Source organism: Vigna umbellata, chromosome 11 (assembly GCF_029865625.1).
Source record: "Vigna umbellata cultivar VRB3 chromosome 11, Vumbellata_1.0, whole genome shotgun sequence".
Classification (NCBI taxonomy): domain Eukaryota; kingdom Viridiplantae; phylum Streptophyta; class Magnoliopsida; order Fabales; family Fabaceae; genus Vigna; species Vigna umbellata.
The window spans coordinates 31,086,278-31,105,331 of NC_142175.1; the positions used below are offsets into that span (position 1 = coordinate 31,086,278).

The following is a 19,054-nucleotide window of genomic DNA, read 5'->3' on the forward strand; positions in this document are numbered from 1 at the left end:
ATAAAAGTAAAAGTATACAAATTATTAAGATTTTAAGTCTTTTTAAAAGTGTAAAATATTGTAGCTTTAATTATGAGAAGTATTTGACATCAAATTTGTCTAGGAAAGTAAGCAAATCCCAACCGTATCATATTAATTTAACGTAACAATATCATATGTTTATATGTATAATCAACACATTACATATAAACATGACATGTAAAAGTCATAAACGTTAACAAAAACATTTGATTAACAACAAAAGTAAAGTAATTATTTGTTTTCGCATCAAAAAAATATTTAATAATTGTATTACTTATAAAGACTAAATGAACATCATGAGACGCTTCCATACACAAACTTGAAGATTCACTCTATAAAATAACTATTTTTTTTATATCTATGCATTTTCCTACCGACACCGTCTTTATGGCCACTATTTAATACATTGTCGACCAAAGTAAAGGAGAACAACAACCTTCTAAATCATTTAATCAAATAATGTTATTAGGTATTATTTTATAAAAGTATTTTTCAAAAGCAAATCATTATTAGACTACGTTCAATGTCGTAAAAAAGAGTTCAAACATGTGCCTATATATACCGATAAAGTATTAATTAATTATAGAGAGTACAATAAATATTATAAAGGAATCGAACGCCACATAATATACATTAATAGCATAATGACAAATTAAATTAAATATTTCAAACAATGACTTCCACATGCAACTTAAGAATACAATGGAATTCTCCTGCTTTAAAGTTTAACTTTATGTCAAAGTTGATGTCTTTTAATCAGTACAACAAAATATGTTAATGTTGCTTTCATAATAAAAAAAGTGGTAATAAAATGTATATGGATCCTTAGTTTTTTAATATAATATTTAAAAAAAAACACTTAATGATTAATAAGTAGTTTTTTTTAACAAAATTAAGATTGTTATTTTACATATTAAAATATTTAATTACAATTTAAATTTAGTTTGTAAGCATTAATTATTTAAATTACATTGAATAATATCAAGATAAAAAATATTTTTTAAAATGTTTTATTTTAATTCCAATAAGTAATTTTTAGTATCTCATCTATATAATATATTTTTTTAAAGGAAAATGATACTTGAACAACCATTTTTGACAACATTTAGACACGCGCACACGTGTCTAAATTTGAGTGGTCCATTTTCATTTAATTTTTCCAACTGGACCACTCAAATTTAGACACGTGTGCGCGTGTCTAAATGTTGTCAAAAATGGTTATTCAAGTGTCATTTTCCTTTTTTAAAAGGGTACATGCATTTACAAACTCATTGTTCACCAGAAAAAATTCCACCTACCCTCGTCAAATCTACTTATTTTGTCATCTTTAATTTTAATTACATAAATACAGGACTACTATTATGGATGTTTTACATTTATCATGGATCTTTTTCATCATCACTAAGGATAACAACGGGTCGGATCGGGTACGGATAGTGTTTATCTGTAACTCGACCCATCAGATAAAATTGTACTCATTATCCGACTCGTTACCTGTCGGGTATCTGTTTAAAAAATACATGCGAGTATTTTAAAACCCGCGGATATCCGCAAAAAATAAAAAAAAATATTTAATATATTTTTAAAATAAAATTTAAATAAAATTACAAAAATATATATATAATATAATATAAATTAAATTAAATTAAATATAAATTAAAATTTAATTTTAATTAAATTTAACCTAATAAAATATAATTTTATTTTATTTTAATTAAATTTAATTAAAATATATATAAATTATTCTTTTTTTAATTTTTTGCGGGTAATGGGTATCCGCGGGACGGATAATATACTACCTGTACCCGACCTATTTAGAAGCGGGTATTGAAATACCCGCTACCCGTTACCCGTGGATAGTAAATATCCGCGAATAGTTACTATCCGTCGTAGATTTTATCCACATATACCCGTGTCCGTGGGTAAAATTATCATCCTTAATCATCAGTGATTTGAAATAAAAATACAGAAATATTCTCATATTAAATTTAAAATCAAATTACTTGTATTATATTCATAATGAGTGATAAAAACAAATGCAATTTTTTAACATGCCATACACATAAATTCAAATTTAAAAAACCAACTCTTTAAAAATTGATAAAAAAAATAGTATTTCTTCAAAAATCAAGTTATGATTTGAGTTTAACAAATGAGACCACACAATCATAACACGACAAGTCAAAATTAAAATATCTATAGGGAAATCTAGTTAAATACTTGATAATTTTCGACAAAATGATCTATCTCATAAAAAAACGCTACAAGTAGGAAGCAAAAAAACAATTGTTTTATCAAACCACGTCTTCCTCTCTGTTCTTCTTATGACCCCTCAGACTCAAATAATTGATATTATTTGATCCGAACGCAGATAGTTGACTAGAACCAATTGATTTCTGCCACGTTATCGAATTCGGTTTTGATTAGCTCATTCTCTGAGATCCACCATCACTCAATTACACAACCAATAACCGCACCTTCAAAAATTCCTGATAAGCTTCTCCTTGTTTCTCGACAAAATCTGAGACACAGAGAGAAAAGGAAGACATAGCTTCAAGATCAGTTTTCGTTCAGTGGTTCACAGATGCAATAGCCAATAACTCACGCCACTTTGATGCTCATTTTTATGTTCAGATAAAGAAATCCTGTTTGTTTTTTCTTATTTTTTTATTAAGAAAAACAAAATTAAGAGCTGGCCGAGCTACCCAATGCGATTTATAATCATGGGGTTTTGATTTCCGTTTAAATCTTCAATCTTTGAGGAAAATAACGCAACCCGGTGCGTTTGTAATTTATGGGGCAAAAGTGAACGGAACAAGAAAAGGAGAGAAACTGAAAAAAAGTGATTTTTTTTTCCAGAGAAAATTGAAGTTTGAAGCTTCTGACGTGTTGTAGAAGATGTCTTTGCTTCGTCGGAGAAAAGGACCGGAACCGGAAAAGGTTCCGGGTCCAAGTTCAGAGCCGAATGTTCTAAGCGAAGAGGAGAAAGAAGATGATAAGAATAAGAAGAGTAAGAAGATGAAAGATGAGTTGAGGGAGAAGAGGAAGAGGAAATGGTCGTGCTTGGATCACTGTTGCTGGTGGGTGGGGTGCATTTGCACGGTGTGGTGGTTTCTTCTTTTTCTGTATCAAATGATGCCTTCTTCGATTCCTCAGTACGTGACCGAGGCATTTACTGGGCCCATGCCTGATCCACCGGGCCTTAAGCTCAAGAAGGAGGGGCTCAGGGTGAAGCACCCTGTTGTTTTTGTGCCGGGGATTGTCACTGGGGGGCTTGAACTATGGGAGGGTCATCAGTGTGCTGAAGGATTATTCAGGAAACGCTTGTGGGGTGGTACCTTTGGAGAAGTATATAAAAGGTATCACCACCAAACAAATTTGCTAGTTCTTGCTTTTGTTTGCTGCTTAAATCTGATTTGATGGTGATATTTGCTTGTGACTTCTTTTGTCATTCTACTAGGTCAGTGATTTATGGTGTTGGTATGCTGTGTCTCTGTTTTTATTTTTTTGTTGATTATGATAAAAGCTCTTGCTTGCTTTTGTTCATTGAGTTCAATTTCTATACACCGCTAGCATAATCTTTTTAGATTGTTAACTGATCAAAAAACATATTTAGTATGTCTTTTAAGATATTATTAGTAGTATTATAAAAGTCAAATAAACTTCACATACGTGAACGTTTGTGATCAGCTGATATTGTATAACTCCTTTACATTGTTAGTGCATAGAGTATTTATTCTTAGTCATTACCTTAATTTGATTCGATGGTGATGCATGGATGCGGCTTGTTTTGTCGGCCACAAGGTAAGTGGTTTATGTTCTTCGTATGTCGTGTTTCTGTTTTTGGTTGATGGTGATGAGGATGATGATGGGTGATGGCAGATTGGAATGGTCCTAAATAGGTAACGTTTGGTGATTTATGGTGAAATATGTCACTCTAGTTTTGGAATGTTGGATGGATTTGTCAAATTGTTTCCATTATAGGTGGCGGAGTCTTTGAAAGCAACGAATTGAAAGGGGACTTTCTTTTATGGTCTCGTTTCTTGGTTTGTGACGAAATTGCTTGAGATAGTTAAACTTTGCCCTTTTGAGTTATTTTGTTTGTTCGTTTATTGTTGTTTGAAATAACTTCTCGTGAGAGAGTTTGTTCTCACAACAACTTGTCTTTATTTGAATAGTGTGTGGTTTGATCATTGTTTTACTGTAAACCTTTGACTGATCAATATGTCCTCAAGCACTGTGCTTATGCCCCTACTAATATTCATTTGGGAAGAAAAATATTTAGTTGTCTAGTTTTAAATTCCACCTTGAACTTGTCTTTATCAGTCGCTTTTCTGCGCCAGTTTGGTGAGTGGAACCGTGGAAGGACTATTCAGCATGAAAGTGTTGAGAATTTTAAACTAATATGATTTCTCAAGTAGTCATTGATTGATGGTTGAAGCAACAATCAGTCCTCAGTATGGTCAAACATTGAACTTCTGATATAGGAATTTCCAGTATTTTAGACTGCACCATTGAATAGCCTACAAAATTCCTTACATAATTTATTCTTATTAAAATAAAATTAATCTTTTGATTTGAATTGGTACAGAAGTACAATTGTTGGTTGAGACTTTAATTCATCAATATCACAATGGAAAACATTCCAATTCTTTTTACCCGTGTTAGTTTAATGTGCATAATTTAAACATCAAAGTGGGGATAGCTTACCAAATAGAAATGATAATCCTAAATACAGTATGATAAGGTGTATAAGATCGTTCACCATCCCTTTGGTATTTTTGAAATGTCAGACCGTAGTACAATGGTGAGTTTGTTGCCTTGTGATTGGATTGCCATTTTTGTTGCTTATCCTTAGTTGAGAAACTCACATTAGATTGCTATTTTTATTGCTTTGTGGAATCCTTTGACATGCCACTTCGTACTTGTTGTTCTTTTTAACTTGCAATCTTAACCTATGTTTGTGATACTAGTAACTAAGTTCCTGTAGGCCTAGATATGGTGGGATTGAGAATTTATGTTTTGTTTCTTGATGGATGTTTTGCAGACCTTCATGCTGGGTGGATCACATGTCACTGGACAATGAAACAGGATTAGATCCACCAGGCATAAGAGTTAGGCCTGTCTCTGGACTTGTAGCTGCTGATTACTTTGCTGCAGGATACTTTGTTTGGGCAGTTCTGATTGCTAACTTGGCTCGCATTGGTTATGAAGAAAAAACCATGTACATGGCTGCGTATGATTGGAGAATAGCATTTCAGAACACTGAGGTATATATTCTGTAACTGATTCTACCTACCTTTCTTGTGTTGTGGCCCATGTCCCTCACCTGAAGAAGTACATTCATAATGACTCATAAGATAAAAGGAGTTGTGTGTGTGTGTGTATGTTTTTTAAATAATTTCTGATTCTTCTTTTGATTTTTTTAATGAATTGATCAGGTGAGGGATCAAACACTTAGTCGGATAAAAAGCAACATAGAACTTATGGTTGCTACTAATGGTGGCAACAAGGCAGTTATTATTCCACATTCAATGGGTGTGTTATACTTTCTTCATTTTATGAAATGGGTTGAAGCACCAGCTCCAATGGGTGGTGGTGGAGGACCAGATTGGTGTTCTAAATATATAAAGGCAGTTTTAAACATTGGTGGGCCATTTTTAGGTGTCCCAAAGGCTATAGCAGGGCTTTTCTCAGCTGAGGCCAGGGATATTGCTGTTGCCAGGTAAATTTACTTATTGGTCATGTTGGTTCTAAGAAAATTATTGCTAAAGTTTCGTCATATTTGGTCATATTTTATCTACTTTGTCCTACCTACCTGTTTGTTCTAGCTGTTTAAATAAGCTATGCTTTGTAGTTTATAATACCTTCAATAGTTGTCTTCTCCTTACAAATTCTTCTTTTTAAATACAGATTTTGCCAAGTAAATAGTCCTGTTCAACATTTTCTGCTTTTCCTACTATTTATCTGCATTTAGAAAGGGAATTCAGATTGCATAGGCACTAATGCTATATCAGTATTTTTTTGTTCAGCATGTTAGACTTAAACTTAATTTGGTTCTTTCTTGTTATACATCAAGGACAATAGCTCCAGGATTTTTAGATAACGATCTGTTTCGGCTTCAAACCTTGCAACATGTAATGAGGATGACTCGTTCTTGGGACTCAACAATGTCAATGATACCAAGAGGAGGAGATACTATATGGGGTGGTCTTGACTGGTCACCAGAGGAAGGCTATCACACTGGCAAGAGAAAGAACAGCGATGGTTATACTCAGCTAGCACACCAAGAGACAAATGAAACACATTCTGTCGTCAACTATGGAAGAATGATATCATTTGGAAGAGACGTGGCTGAGGCACCCTCCTCTGAGATTGAGATAACTGACTTTCGGGTGAGCTCATTTTAACAATGGATCTTTAAATTTCTCTACCACTGTATGCTAGAGAAATGGCTAATTAGTTAGACTTGGACAATTTTCTCACCTTCTAAGCTAATTTTGTAAGATTGAATTATATCTTAAGCTCAACTTCTGTGATGGTTATCAAAGCCTATTCTAGATCTGTTAATGGAATCTACATTTATCTACACTCTAAATGTTTATTCATCAGTAAGATGGGGGTGTTGTGTTGCTACTTGGCCAACCCTTATTCACCATACTCCAAATGTCTAGTTCTGGATACGAGGATGTGTGTTTAGATCTCATATCATATTAGAGATATGATATGAGTACCATAGTTCTTATAAGGCTGAGATAATTCTCACTTTAAAAGTCAATTTTATAGCATTGAGTTAGTTCATAAACTTAAATTCTAAGACTACTTCTACCCTATATTTTTATCTAGTTTTCTGAACATATTATGTTTATAGCTTATATTGACTTTGTTAACAGGGTGCCCTCAAGGGTCGCAGTGTTGCTAATACCACGTGTCGCGATGTGTGGACCGAATACCATGAAATGGGAATTGAGGGAGTAAGAGCAGTTGCTGAACATAAGGTTTACACAGCTGGCTCAATCGTAGACCTGCTTCATTTTGTTGCTCCAAAGATGATGGCTCGTGGTAGTGCTCATTTCTCTTATGGAATTGCTGACAATTTGGATGATCCTAAATACAGTCACTACAAGTATTGGTCAAATCCCTTGGAAACAAAGTAAGATTTTTTTGTTAGTCTTATTATTGTTATACATTTCTGATATTGTTACTTTGGTGGTAGTGCTCCAGAATAGTTTTAGCTCCTACAATGTGATATTGACAGTGTAGTACTGTTGACCATTTCTCATACTGGGATTTTGCAGTAACTCAATTTGTGTGCTCAATTGATGTCTTTTTCTACACTAAAAATAACTGCAGATTACCAAATGCTCCTGATATGGAAATCTTCTCTTTGTATGGAGTTGGCTTACCAACTGAAAGATCTTATGTGTACAAGTTAACTCCCTTTGCCTCCTGTTACATTCCTTTTGAAATTGACCCTACACAAGATGGTGGTAATGGTGAAGATAGGTGGCTGCAAGGTGGAGTTTACACTGTTGATGGGGATGAGACAGTGCCAGTTCTGAGCTCAGGCTTCATGTGTGCTAAAGGTTGGCGTGGAAAAACAAGATTCAACCCTTCTGGCATTCGCACATACGTTAGAGAATATGATCATTCTCCTCCAGCCAACTTGCTAGAAGGAAGAGGCACACAAAGTGGTGCTCATGTTGACATCATGGGAAACTTTGCATTGATTGAGGATGTTATTAGAGTGGCAGCAGGGGCCAGAGGAGAAGATCTAGGAGGTGATAGAGTGTATTCTGATATCTTCAAATGGTCTGAGAAAATCAAGTTGCCACTGTGAATGAATTAAGCACAATGCCACATTTCTTAAAAGGATCACATCAGATTATTATCATTTTTGGAGCATAGTTTCACTGCCACCAGAGTTCTGTGAGCTGCACTTTGAATTTCTGGTTCTGCTGATCACATTGTAGTTCCATGGAGGGGTGAACTATGCTAATTGGTTACACTGAAAGTGCTTGTATTGAAAATGTTATGCTTAGGATTTGATTTGTGTTATGAGAAACCAAGCAAGGGCCATTATTCTCGATAAGTTCATCTGGAAAGTTATGATAAAAAAAATAATCTTATAGACTGTTAACGAAAATGTTCTTTTTTTTTAATCAAATGAAGTATTGACTAATCTTTCTCATGATTCAAATATTAGCTAATGGAATGTTTGAATGAATTTAATGTTTTCAAAACAAAAACTCAAAATTCAAAGAGATTAGACATAACTAATTTTTGGGTTAAATATATTTTTAATTATTAAATTTTGTGAAAATTGAAATTAATTTTTCTTTTAAATTTTGAACTAATTTAATTTCTTACTTTTATGAATTTAGTTTTTTTAACTAAATTTATTAATTTTATTTGATATTTTAAACTTAACATTAAAACGGAATTGTGTTTAATGTATCAATAATTCAAATGTAATAAAAAAATACATTTGAATAATATAATAAAATTTAATTAAAAAAATTAAATTTACGTATTTTTAAAGTTAAATAACTAAATTAAATAAAAATTTAAAAAATAACTATCTTTAATTTTTGTTAAAAATTAAAGAATTAAAAATATATTTAATCTCGTGTTTTCTTATCCAATTTTATTAATTCAAGAAAACCAAAACATAATACATATTTTCAATCAAACGGGTTCAGAATTGACCGAAAGCTTGTTCAAAATTGACAAAATAACTTATCTTCATGTTACTTATTAACTTTTATTTCAAATTTGTTCATTTTTCATCAATTTTTAATCTAAACAACAACACTTTAATCTTTATTTCCTTCAAATCTATCTTCCTAAACAGACATTTACAAAATTCACAAAGTAATAAAATATAACAAAAAATTAATAAAAAGTTATAACCAAAACGGTTATTTTTTGTTGATGATATAACTTGTTTTTTTGTCAAATTTAAAATGCGTATTTATTTCAACGCTGTGAAAAAAAAAATCCAAAATCTTAGTTTGTATCGAAATTAACAAATTATTGAATAATTCTAGTTTATCTGACAATATTGTGTAATCATAAAACAATAAAAACTAAATATCAAATATTAAAATGATGCTGGACTTTATATTGACTCATAATAATGATAGTTTTTTTAGAGATGAATTAATGATCGTTATTTACAATTATCTCTAATCGTTATTGTTAATTCATTAATTGTTTTAATTGTTTTCGCTAGCATAAAATTCATTTTAAGTGCTCTGAAGCTTTTTTCAATTTTTTTTCTCTGTTCTCCTACGTCTTTGAGAACCGAAGGAAGAAGAACTGTGATTCTGATTCTGTCTCCGTCGCTGCGACGTCGTTTTCATTCCGAACCCCACACCCTTCAACGCTATTCTTATTCTGATCGGAGGTATCGTTTTCTCTTTTCCAATTCTGTCAAACCTACGAATACCACTTTCTTTGTTTCGTGTATAAATTCCATTTTCAAAAATCAACCCGGAAATATCTTGCATTCTATTCATTCCTGGGTGATGAAATTTGTACTCCATTTTTTGGTTCCTCAATGCACTGCTAAAAAAATTAATTGGTTGATTAAGTTTTTAATTGACGAGGCAGAGGAGTGGGAAATTGGTCAAGGTTAAGGAAAAGTAAAAACGAAGGTTCATTACGAAGAAGAAAGGATGGCTCTGCTACGCTAGGCTTTGTAGTCAACTGTTGGAGGTGGTGTTTGAAATTTTGAAGACCTTGATGTTTGTAGTTGGTGTTTATATCCAGGGCATTGAGGTTCTAATTTCCACGCTATGTTTTAGGTTTAGTGACAGGGGAGTGGTTTTTTGAAGGTCGATTTTTCTTGGACAAGATTGAGCCGTAACAAAGTAAAAGAGGTTTGGAGTTTGAGGAGTAAAATGCTGTATTTTCATGGTGAGTGGGGCTTTGGATGATTTGGATTAAGATAAATGCATTTTTTTTCGCTTGTAAAGGGAATAACACACATATATACTCACAAAACTAGTGTGCAAGGTGACAACTCATTTATATATTATAGTTTAACCATCTCTCTAGTCAAGGTAGGATTTCCAATACACACCGCACACAGAGAATTGTTCATCCAAGCTTGAGATTTGTAGGTGGTTCAATAGCATGGGAGACAATAGGCCCCAAAATCCTTGCTAGGATGAGCTCTTCTTACCTTTTGATAAAGTAAACTTTGGATTGAACTCAATTTCGCAAAACTAAAATTAAAGTTTGCATCCACATGTATACTATAATTTGATCATATCTCTATTTGATATGAGATCCCCCGACATATCTATCTCTCTCTATATATATATATGTGTGTGTGTGTTTTTTTTTTTTCTAAAAAGCAGTTGCTCATGTGTGGGATACAACTCGATACTTTAAGAGTCGGTTCGGTGGCTAGGATAGGAAAGGATAACTATCCTACCTTGTTTGTTTGGTATACAGGAAAGGATAACTATCCACTTCTACCATTGTCACATCATTGTGACCATCATTATGATTTGGGTCATCACATCATTTTCATCATAGAAACTACCAATACATTGTCACCACCGTCATTGATGTCACTACTTTTATCATCATTATTGTTAACCATTAACATCGTTTTTATTAACTACCATCACTTCTTCCATTGTTGTTATCACTCTCTCCTTCACCACCATTGCCGCCATCACCATCATCTTGATATTACCATTGTCATTATTGTCACTATAATCATTACCACTATCATTGTTGCTAACATCTCATTACTACCATCACTACCAATATCATTGTCAGCATTGCCACCACCACTGCAACATATTGTTTTCTGGTCTTTATCATGATTTGCATTAAACATTGAATATGATTAATGTTTATCCTATCATGGTTTTAACTTATTTTTGTATCCTATCACATCTTCACCACCGAACAAGTCCTCGTAGGATTAAAATCATTAAATACTTCTCTATCTTGTCCTTTGTAACCTTAAAGCTATAGTAAATAATAGACAATTATATAGTCAAAAGTTCTTTTTAGTAAGACTAATGATGCTTTTTTGGACATTCTAACAGAGATAGGAAAAATATGATAATTCTTGTGCATGTTAATAGGATAGGGAATATTTTGTGATATGGGCAAGTGAATGACATGCAACTGTGTTTACTTGATTATGATAATGATCAGTACTCTACTAGTACTTTTATTTTCCTTTTATTTCATCAAATTTGATTATCATCCACAAATGAAATCGTGTATTAATTAGAAACTATCCATGTCTCTCTTCAAATATTGTGCATTTGGGTAGAGTATTTTTTTTTTTTCAATTCATGTTAACATAAACAGTCTGTATCATATCTTGAATTTTTAAGTGTTGTATTTTACCTGTGTTATATAAAGTATCTGTTTTGCAAATATTCTCTTTGGTTATTTTATTTTATATGCTTCTGCATTATAATGTTGGTTTAAGTCTTTCGAGATTTTTTGTTTTACAAATATCTGTATACCCTTTCTTTGCCATCTTTTTTATAGAATGAAGTCTTGAAAATTGACTTCCTTAGTATTCTAGATTAGTGGAACAAGGGCTGTGGGTGAGGATGAATTTGGAACAAATTGGGCAGCAGCCTAAATCATCTAATGGTTACATCCGTCGGAAATCTGAGAAAGAAGGGGCAACTAAGTCTGATTATAAGATCCCCTCTGGAAAGTCAAATGCCACCAGCAGATTAGCGGGTACAGGTGGACTTCAGGCCTGACTTTTTTATTATTTTCTATTTTAGTTGTTACTTTGCTGATATTTATGATTACAGGTATAGTGACTGACAGTAAAGGTGTCAGTTATGGGAGTCCTTCACATGATCGACTAGTATATTTAACATCATGCCTTATTGGGCAGCATGTGGAAGTCCAGGTGAAAAACGGATCTATATACTCTGGAATATTTCATGCAACAAATACTGACAAAGATTATGGTATGTTTTGTTATGCTGTGTGATTGATCTACTGATATTGAGGACAATGATATTTTTTTGTGTTGTTTTAGTGGTTAATATATTGCAGCTTTTAGTTTTAATTATTATATTTATAGACCGTATAGAATTTGCCGTCTTTTTTGTACTCATTACTGTTATTATAGGAATCATTTTGAGAATGGCTTGTTTGACAAAGGATGGCTCCTTGCAAGGACAGAGATCTGGTTTCAGCAAAGCTCCTTCTAAGACTTTAATTATCCCTTCTAATGACCTTGTACAAGTTATAGCAAAGGTTGCTGTCTTTCATATATTTGCTGTATACTGAGAAAATCATGATAGTAATTGAAGTTTAAATTCTATGTTGTTTAAAAACAGACAAACAAAAAAAGAATCAATATAATAATGAATGGTGTTGGAAGGTTTTACTTCAGGTTTTCAAGGTTAGCTGAGTTGCATTGAACATGCTGTCAATCTGTTTCCTGAAAATATTTTTTTCTTTATTTTGGCAGGATGTTTCTTTTTTCAGAGATGACCAAACTAGTGCACCTCACTATGACATGCATCATGAGATAATGGTTGATTCGGTAATATCTCAATCTCGTCATGTAGAGACGGGCAGAGAATTACAGCGATGGGTACCCGATGAAGAAGATCCAGAATGCCCTGAACTGGAAAATATCTTTGATGGCCCTTGGAATAGGTGGTTTAATATTTCTCTTGTTATACCTAAAAATTTTCTTTCATGGATGATAGGGTTGCTTTCAGTGGATCCCACACATAGAAGAAACATTATAGCACTAGGCTGTTCTTGGTCAGAATAGAATTGTTTTTTTTTCCTTGAAGGCTTGACATCCAGATGCATGCTCATGAGTCTCATCTGTAATTCTTTAAACTTAGAAGTGGCCGAGAAACTGCAGATAAAGGAACCAAACCCATTTTAGTACTTATTCATTGTCATTTTGTTAAAAAGATGTTGTCTAGGGAATTTAGTACAGAATTTATCAACACTAATGACCAACTTGCAAACATTCTAACTAAGTCTTTAATAGAGCCTATAATTCAATCTATGCTCCAATTTGAGGGGAGTGTTGAAATAATTGATATTGTTTTATTGTACAGCTTATATAAAAGTTGTTTTGGGTGTACCTAGCTTTAGGTTAAGGACATAGGTTGTTGCCTTCCTCTTTGAGATATACTCGCTGATTTTTTTTCCATCTCTAAATTCAAGTGTTTATTAAAAATGTGATCTAAGACAAAAATAGTAGATGTCTAGTAGCTATTATGGAAGCTATGAAATGTTCTTGGTTGAATTATTGAAAATATATTGGCATAATGAACTATTCTGATATGGCAAAATGGAAATAGATTTTGTGCTAGGTCTTTACTTAATAAGATTAGACACAATTGAGTATGTGACATTGCTTGCTACTACCATTTTTTATATTCAGGGTTTCTTATTACAATTCTTTACAGATCTTCAGTTTTGTTTTTTTTCTTTAAGTTGACAATTATTTTTGTATTTTTTTAGGGGATGGGATCAGTTTGAAACAAACAAAATGTTATTCGGTGTAAAAAGCACATTCAATGAGGAGTTATATACAACAAAGCTTGAAAAAGGACCCCAGACAAGAGAGTTGGAAAAGCAAGCTTTAAGAATTGCAAGAGAAATTGAGGGTGAGGAAACCCAAGATCTCCATCTAGCAGAGGTTGTTGTGGCTTCAATGGCTTTTTCTCCTTTTGTGAATTTGTGTATCTTGTTATTTAATTATCTATTTGGATTCCTCAAACTGATTTTTATGAACAGGAAAGAGGCCTTTACAATAACTTTGATATTGATGAAGAAACCAGATTTTCTTCCGTCTATAGGGGTAACATTGCTGATGATGTTGGATACGATGAAGATGAGGACAAGTTGGATTCACATAGTTCTGAAAGGTTTGATAATATTTATGGTTTAGTCAACAAGAGACCAGGCGAAGTAAGTGGTCAGAAAGGCAATAATGGAGCTCAAACATGGCCTAATTTCTCCTCTGTGGTATCTCCTCAACCAGTTTTTATGTGTTATATTTTAGTTATTCTATACGCTAAATCATTTGTCACTTTGAATATTACTGGTGTTCTATCTTGTATTGAATACTAGGGTATGAGTGTTAGAACGAGATGAGTATGTTTGCTGTTTGGGAGGCTCATCATGTTTCTGCGTAAATGATTTATCTGCTAATGGGATTTTATAGTAATCATTTGACCTCTATTTTTTTCCCTCATGGGCTTCAGATTACGAGTGAGATAACTGGATGACATTTGCTTCTCAGTGCTTTTACTTCAGTAGAATGATCCCTCTTCTAGCACAAAAGAACTCATGTAGAATGTGGAGAGTGAGAAGAGAAGTGCATATGGGGAAAAACGTTTGTCTCAAAAGTATAATAAATATGAACATATAGTTTTCTTAATCACCATTTACGTACACATCTCTGACAGGAGGGTGATCGATGCCTTGGAAACACACTCGTTTTGTGGTGGGAACACCATTAAACAGTATCCTATTGCTGTCAACATTATCGTGACCTTACTTGGAGGATCACATGTCTTGTCTGTATTGAGCATTGTTAAACTTCTAGATTTTCGGGTGGCAACCCTGGGTAAACATGCCAGAACCATTGAATCCTCTGAGTTTGGTGAGCTGGGTGAGCCTTGCCCTGATGGATAGAAATACCACAACTTACATCTGAGAGGTCTGGAATTCCTACGTCTCTTTTGTCTTGACCTCTCTAAATCATTCGAACTTCCTCTTCTCTATTTCAAACATCAGACATCTTTGTCTCTTAACTCTGGTCACTTGGGTCACATATCACTTTGGTGTGTGTGCATCTTATTTATTCTTTTGGTTTCTGAAACCCATGAACTGGGTGGTTTGTTCTGGGCCTTCATTTGAAATTAACCTTTTCTGTTATCTTTCTGCTCTTTTTTCCTTCCTTTCCATAATCGCTATCAAATTTATGTTTCAACAATACAGTGCAATAACTTGGAAATAAATACATAAAATTCTTGCCTGATATTTGGTGGTATTATATTACATATTTTAATTACTTATTGTATTAAATATGTAAAAAAACCCTGTTATATTTTCGGTACTTGTGTTTCAACCGCCTCTTCATGATCTTTCATCCTCACCCCCACCCAAACCCTAAGGATATTGGTTTTGACAAGCACACTACATCCAAATCCAATTTTGGGTGTGTTAGTATCTTAAATTCCAGCCTAAGGTGGGGGAAGGTGACGTTTCAATGTAGCAACTCTTGTGCTAGTACTATCGATAAAATATCACAATTAAGCAGGCAACATTTGATTTATTTTTGTAGAGTTATGATAATTTTTGTATGTATAATTTCTGCTTGGAAGTGTGCTAAATGTTTTCAGTCTCTTTCTGTTTTTGAAATCAGTATGAGTTTAACATTTAAACATATTACAAATTTTGTAAATTGTGTCCAAAACAAAGAAATATGATATTCCTTTTTATTCATACTCTTGCTTTCTCCTCCCTTGTTCCTTATAAAGTAATCACTTAATTTCGTAAATTTAGCTTGATATTACATTTGCTTTAATCACCAGGATCACTCGGAGTTACCCCAGTCAACTACTGCTATGGATTTGTGTCGTTCTGGTTCTAATGATCATGCTAAGCAGTTAGCTTCTGAACTCCCTGCCCAGAGTTGCTCATTTTCAGATGGTGAAATCAGGTATATTTGTCGACCTTTTTTATTCTTTTTTTGGTTTTCTTTATAGAATTATTTAATTCATCATAATTATTGTAATCTCTCTGCTCAAGGGCTCTTGAAACACAAAAGCATAATATCAACATTGTCATAATTCTTAAATCCAACTGACAGGATTCAGGAGAACTCGGCTAGTAACCTACATGGAGCCACTGATAATACTGCGGAAGAAAATTGGATAGTGAGTCAGAGTTACAACTGTCATATCATATCTGCTCAAATATCTCACACGAGATAGCTATAAAATCTTAAATCTCATCTTTCTCATTTTCTTTATTTTTTTACTTTTAATTGATGCAGCAAGCAGAGGATGTCCAACTGTCAAAATCTCAGGGTTAGTATAGTTTCTTTCTCAGCTCCCCGAATTGATTAAATTGAATGCACCGTGCCTGAAACTAATGTGGATGTAACCTAATCACTCTCATTCAAGTGTTTATTCTGTTTATTATGAAGGAAGTGATGAAGCTTTTTGTCGGTACTTGATTTGATAATGCTTCTGAATAGAAGCTCTCACCTGCAATTGAACTTTCTTTTCATTGATTGGTTCTTTTATTATGTTATATTTCTCTGATATTGGCAACTTTTAGTGCAGATTTAAAGTCATCACTTGAGTCCAAGAACAAAGGTTCTAAGGAAGAGGGTTTATCTTTTAATGGGCCCTCCTGTGCTCCTTCTACTCATATTTTATTGAAGACTCCTGAAGAAACTGTGTCGGTTGGGGGAACAAAGACTGTAATTTCACGTGGAAGACAAGGTAGTTCTACATCAACCTCTGGTCCGGTTCTATCACCAAGTTCTTCGGTTGGTTCCCTGTCTTCGGAAAAGTCAACTCTGAATCCCTATGCCAAGGTGAGAAAGTGCAAGATTGATCTTACAAAGTTGTAAATTTCACTTACGACTGCTGATTATTTTAAGGTAGACACAATTTTTTTTTTATATTATTGGCATTTCTCAGAGCTTCCCCTTTGTTGTTGTCAGGAGTTCAAACTGAACCCCAATGCAAAGAGTTTTATGCCATCCCAAGCACATGCTAGGCCCCGCTCCCCGGTGTCTGATGGTTCCTTTTATTACCCAGCTACTGTATCTACCGTACCAAATATGCCAGCCATGCCTATGGGTATTGGAGTAAGTATTTAATGGAATGTTATTGTCTTTCTGCAATCAGGAAATTATGTATTATACTATTGTAATTAGTGTTTTCACGAAGTTCTTTTTAAAGGTTTCTTCGAGGCGTTCAGTGTATTTATTATATATTGATTGCCTGGGCCTAACAATATTTCTGGCTGCTGTCATGAACTGATATTGAATGGATTGGTGCTTCTTGTGTACTTCTCAATGATTATTAGGTTGGGTTGGTCCTTTAACTTATTTTATTAAGGCATGAATTTCCTGATTAGTTATGGGATGTGAAAAAGATGAATGTTAGTAATTACATGCTTGTCTTGTTTCTCATCTCTGTAGACCATACCTTGAGACTGTCTTTGTTTGGTGAGAAAAATCTTAAGCAAATCAGAGTATTATTCAGCTTATTGGTTTAGTACCAAATCGACCTATCTTTTCATAGCAAGGTCGAAAAGTTGTACCCTGTAACCTCTGACTTCTGTTTGATTAAATTGCTTATGTTTTGCAGGTTGGAACTACTTTTGCTGGGCCACAACCTGTTATGTATAATCCACAAGTGGCACAAATGCCATCACAGCCATATTTTCATCCAAACGGACCACAGGTGGGATTTTACTCGTAGTTTCTCTTTGGTGACTTTTAATGGTCAAAGATAGTCTCAGTTATGTAATATTTTAATCGTATCGCAGTATGGACAACTTCTGGGTCATCCTAGGCAAGTTTTATATGTGCCAAGCTTCCAACCTGTAAGGACTCGCATGTTTTGCTCATAAATTTTAGTTTCTATTATTTTTTCTAGTTTTTATTCAAAAAATGTTTTCCCTTTTCCATTACTCTGATTAGAAGGCTTCACTTGTGTATTTTTTAATTTTGTGCATCTTAATGTGAGAAAGACACATGATAAGAATAGTTATCTCTATGGTTTATATATGCCGATGTTGGACATCCTTCCTTGTAAGAGGCACGGAGCAGGACTTTTCACCGTTTAGACATTTGATCTGGATTTGAACAAACTTAGCTCCTTGGCATATTTCCAGGATAAGTTCTATGGTCAGCATTTTGGAAACTCAATCTTCCAAATTTGTTTTACAGGAGATGCCGTATAAAGGACGGGATTATTGACTCCATGCTTGGCACTTGCATCTTTGCCTGAAAAGAATGAACAGTGTGATGGCTTAAAGAATTTCAAAAGATAAGAATATCAGCAGCTTATGGGAGAATTTCCATAAGAGTTTGGTAATGCTGGGCTGACTTATTATGGGATAAAAGTTATTTTCTGTTATACTCTCTCGTACATCTTCTGAGATTTCTCAGTTTTCTGTCATGTAATACTCAGATTGACATTTCCCCATTAGTATTATTATTGTGCAACTTTTACTTTAATGTGTGTCTTCCGTTGTTTAATTACTACCATTCTTTTGACCCTTAATCATGTATGCACTCATTAGGTTATCATTAGATACTGGTATATTTCATATGCGTGTTTGATTGAAAGAAATGATGCATCAGTGAATTACCCATATAAATTGCACTTTTAACACTTTACCGATAAATGATGCATCTGTGAATTACCATATTATATGACGGAAACTTATGTAAATATTTATTAATTTTAAAATTTTTAGGTTCAAAAACTAAAAACCTTAAAACTATTTTAGAAATACTAAAAAAAATTAACTTAAACTATTCTGAATTTCCAAATTAAATAGTCTTAATTGCTTAATTTTACAAATTGTATTTTAAGTAAAGCAATTTTAAATATGATAGTATGATCAACTTAATTCAGTGCAGATCACCCTTCCATTATGTCCGCTTTCTGTAATATAATATATTGTATTGTAACGCAACATAATATGTTGTACACAATATATATATTATAATTTATCTCATGAAACATAAGTTGCTATTGTCTTCCATTAAATATAAATAGTAAAGATAACCAACGTTGTATAATAAGGAAATGAAAAGGATAACTACCTTCCAAAAATAAATTTTAAATATCGCTACAGTTTTGCTAATATATCATACTTTTTTGGTAACCATCAAAACTAGTATTAAATATCAATATAGGACATCATGATTAGCTGCCAACCCTTATTGGTCGTCTTTTTTAATTTTATTTTGTAAGACATGACAAAATTATGTCCTTCCTGATAATCTAATTTTATG

At 33.3% G+C, this 19,054-nt stretch overlaps 2 protein-coding genes across 6 annotated transcripts; both read left to right on the top strand.

Annotated features, from left to right (window-relative positions):
- Window positions 1-2,306: 2,306 nt before the first annotated feature.
- Window positions 2,307-8,205, top strand: LOC124846736 (phospholipid:diacylglycerol acyltransferase 1-like). Its single transcript, XM_047324073.2, has 6 exons — window positions 2,307-3,380; window positions 5,069-5,291; window positions 5,463-5,746; window positions 6,101-6,416; window positions 6,915-7,174; window positions 7,375-8,205. The coding sequence occupies exons 1-6, from the start codon at window positions 2,920-2,922 to the stop codon at window positions 7,859-7,861; spliced, it is 2,031 nt and encodes a 676-aa protein (XP_047180029.2). The 5' UTR covers window positions 2,307-2,919; the 3' UTR covers window positions 7,862-8,205.
- A 1,086-nt stretch (window positions 8,206-9,291) lies between these two features.
- On the top strand, window positions 9,292-18,268 carry LOC124846696 (polyadenylate-binding protein-interacting protein 3-like). 5 transcript variants are annotated; one of them, XM_088102202.1, is made up of 16 exons: window positions 9,639-9,741; window positions 9,831-9,942; window positions 11,588-11,757; window positions 11,829-11,990; window positions 12,155-12,282; window positions 12,500-12,690; window positions 13,519-13,696; window positions 13,795-14,025; window positions 15,600-15,727; window positions 15,878-15,944; window positions 16,064-16,097; window positions 16,356-16,612; window positions 16,742-16,888; window positions 17,394-17,489; window positions 17,575-17,631; window positions 17,978-18,268. In XM_088102202.1, the coding sequence occupies exons 3-16, from the start codon at window positions 11,616-11,618 to the stop codon at window positions 18,005-18,007; spliced, it is 1,848 nt and encodes a 615-aa protein (XP_087958328.1). In that variant the 5' UTR covers window positions 9,639-9,741; window positions 9,831-9,942; window positions 11,588-11,615; the 3' UTR covers window positions 18,008-18,268. The 5 variants fall into 5 exon arrangements, with proteins under 5 accessions (XP_047179982.1, XP_047179973.1, XP_087958328.1 ...); XM_047324026.2 differs by lacking the exons at window positions 9,639-9,741; window positions 9,831-9,942 and adding an exon at window positions 9,292-9,430 and having other exon boundaries at window positions 11,580-11,757; XM_047324017.2 differs by lacking the exons at window positions 9,639-9,741; window positions 9,831-9,942 and adding an exon at window positions 9,298-9,430.
- The last annotated feature ends 786 nt before the right edge of the window (window positions 18,269-19,054 follow it).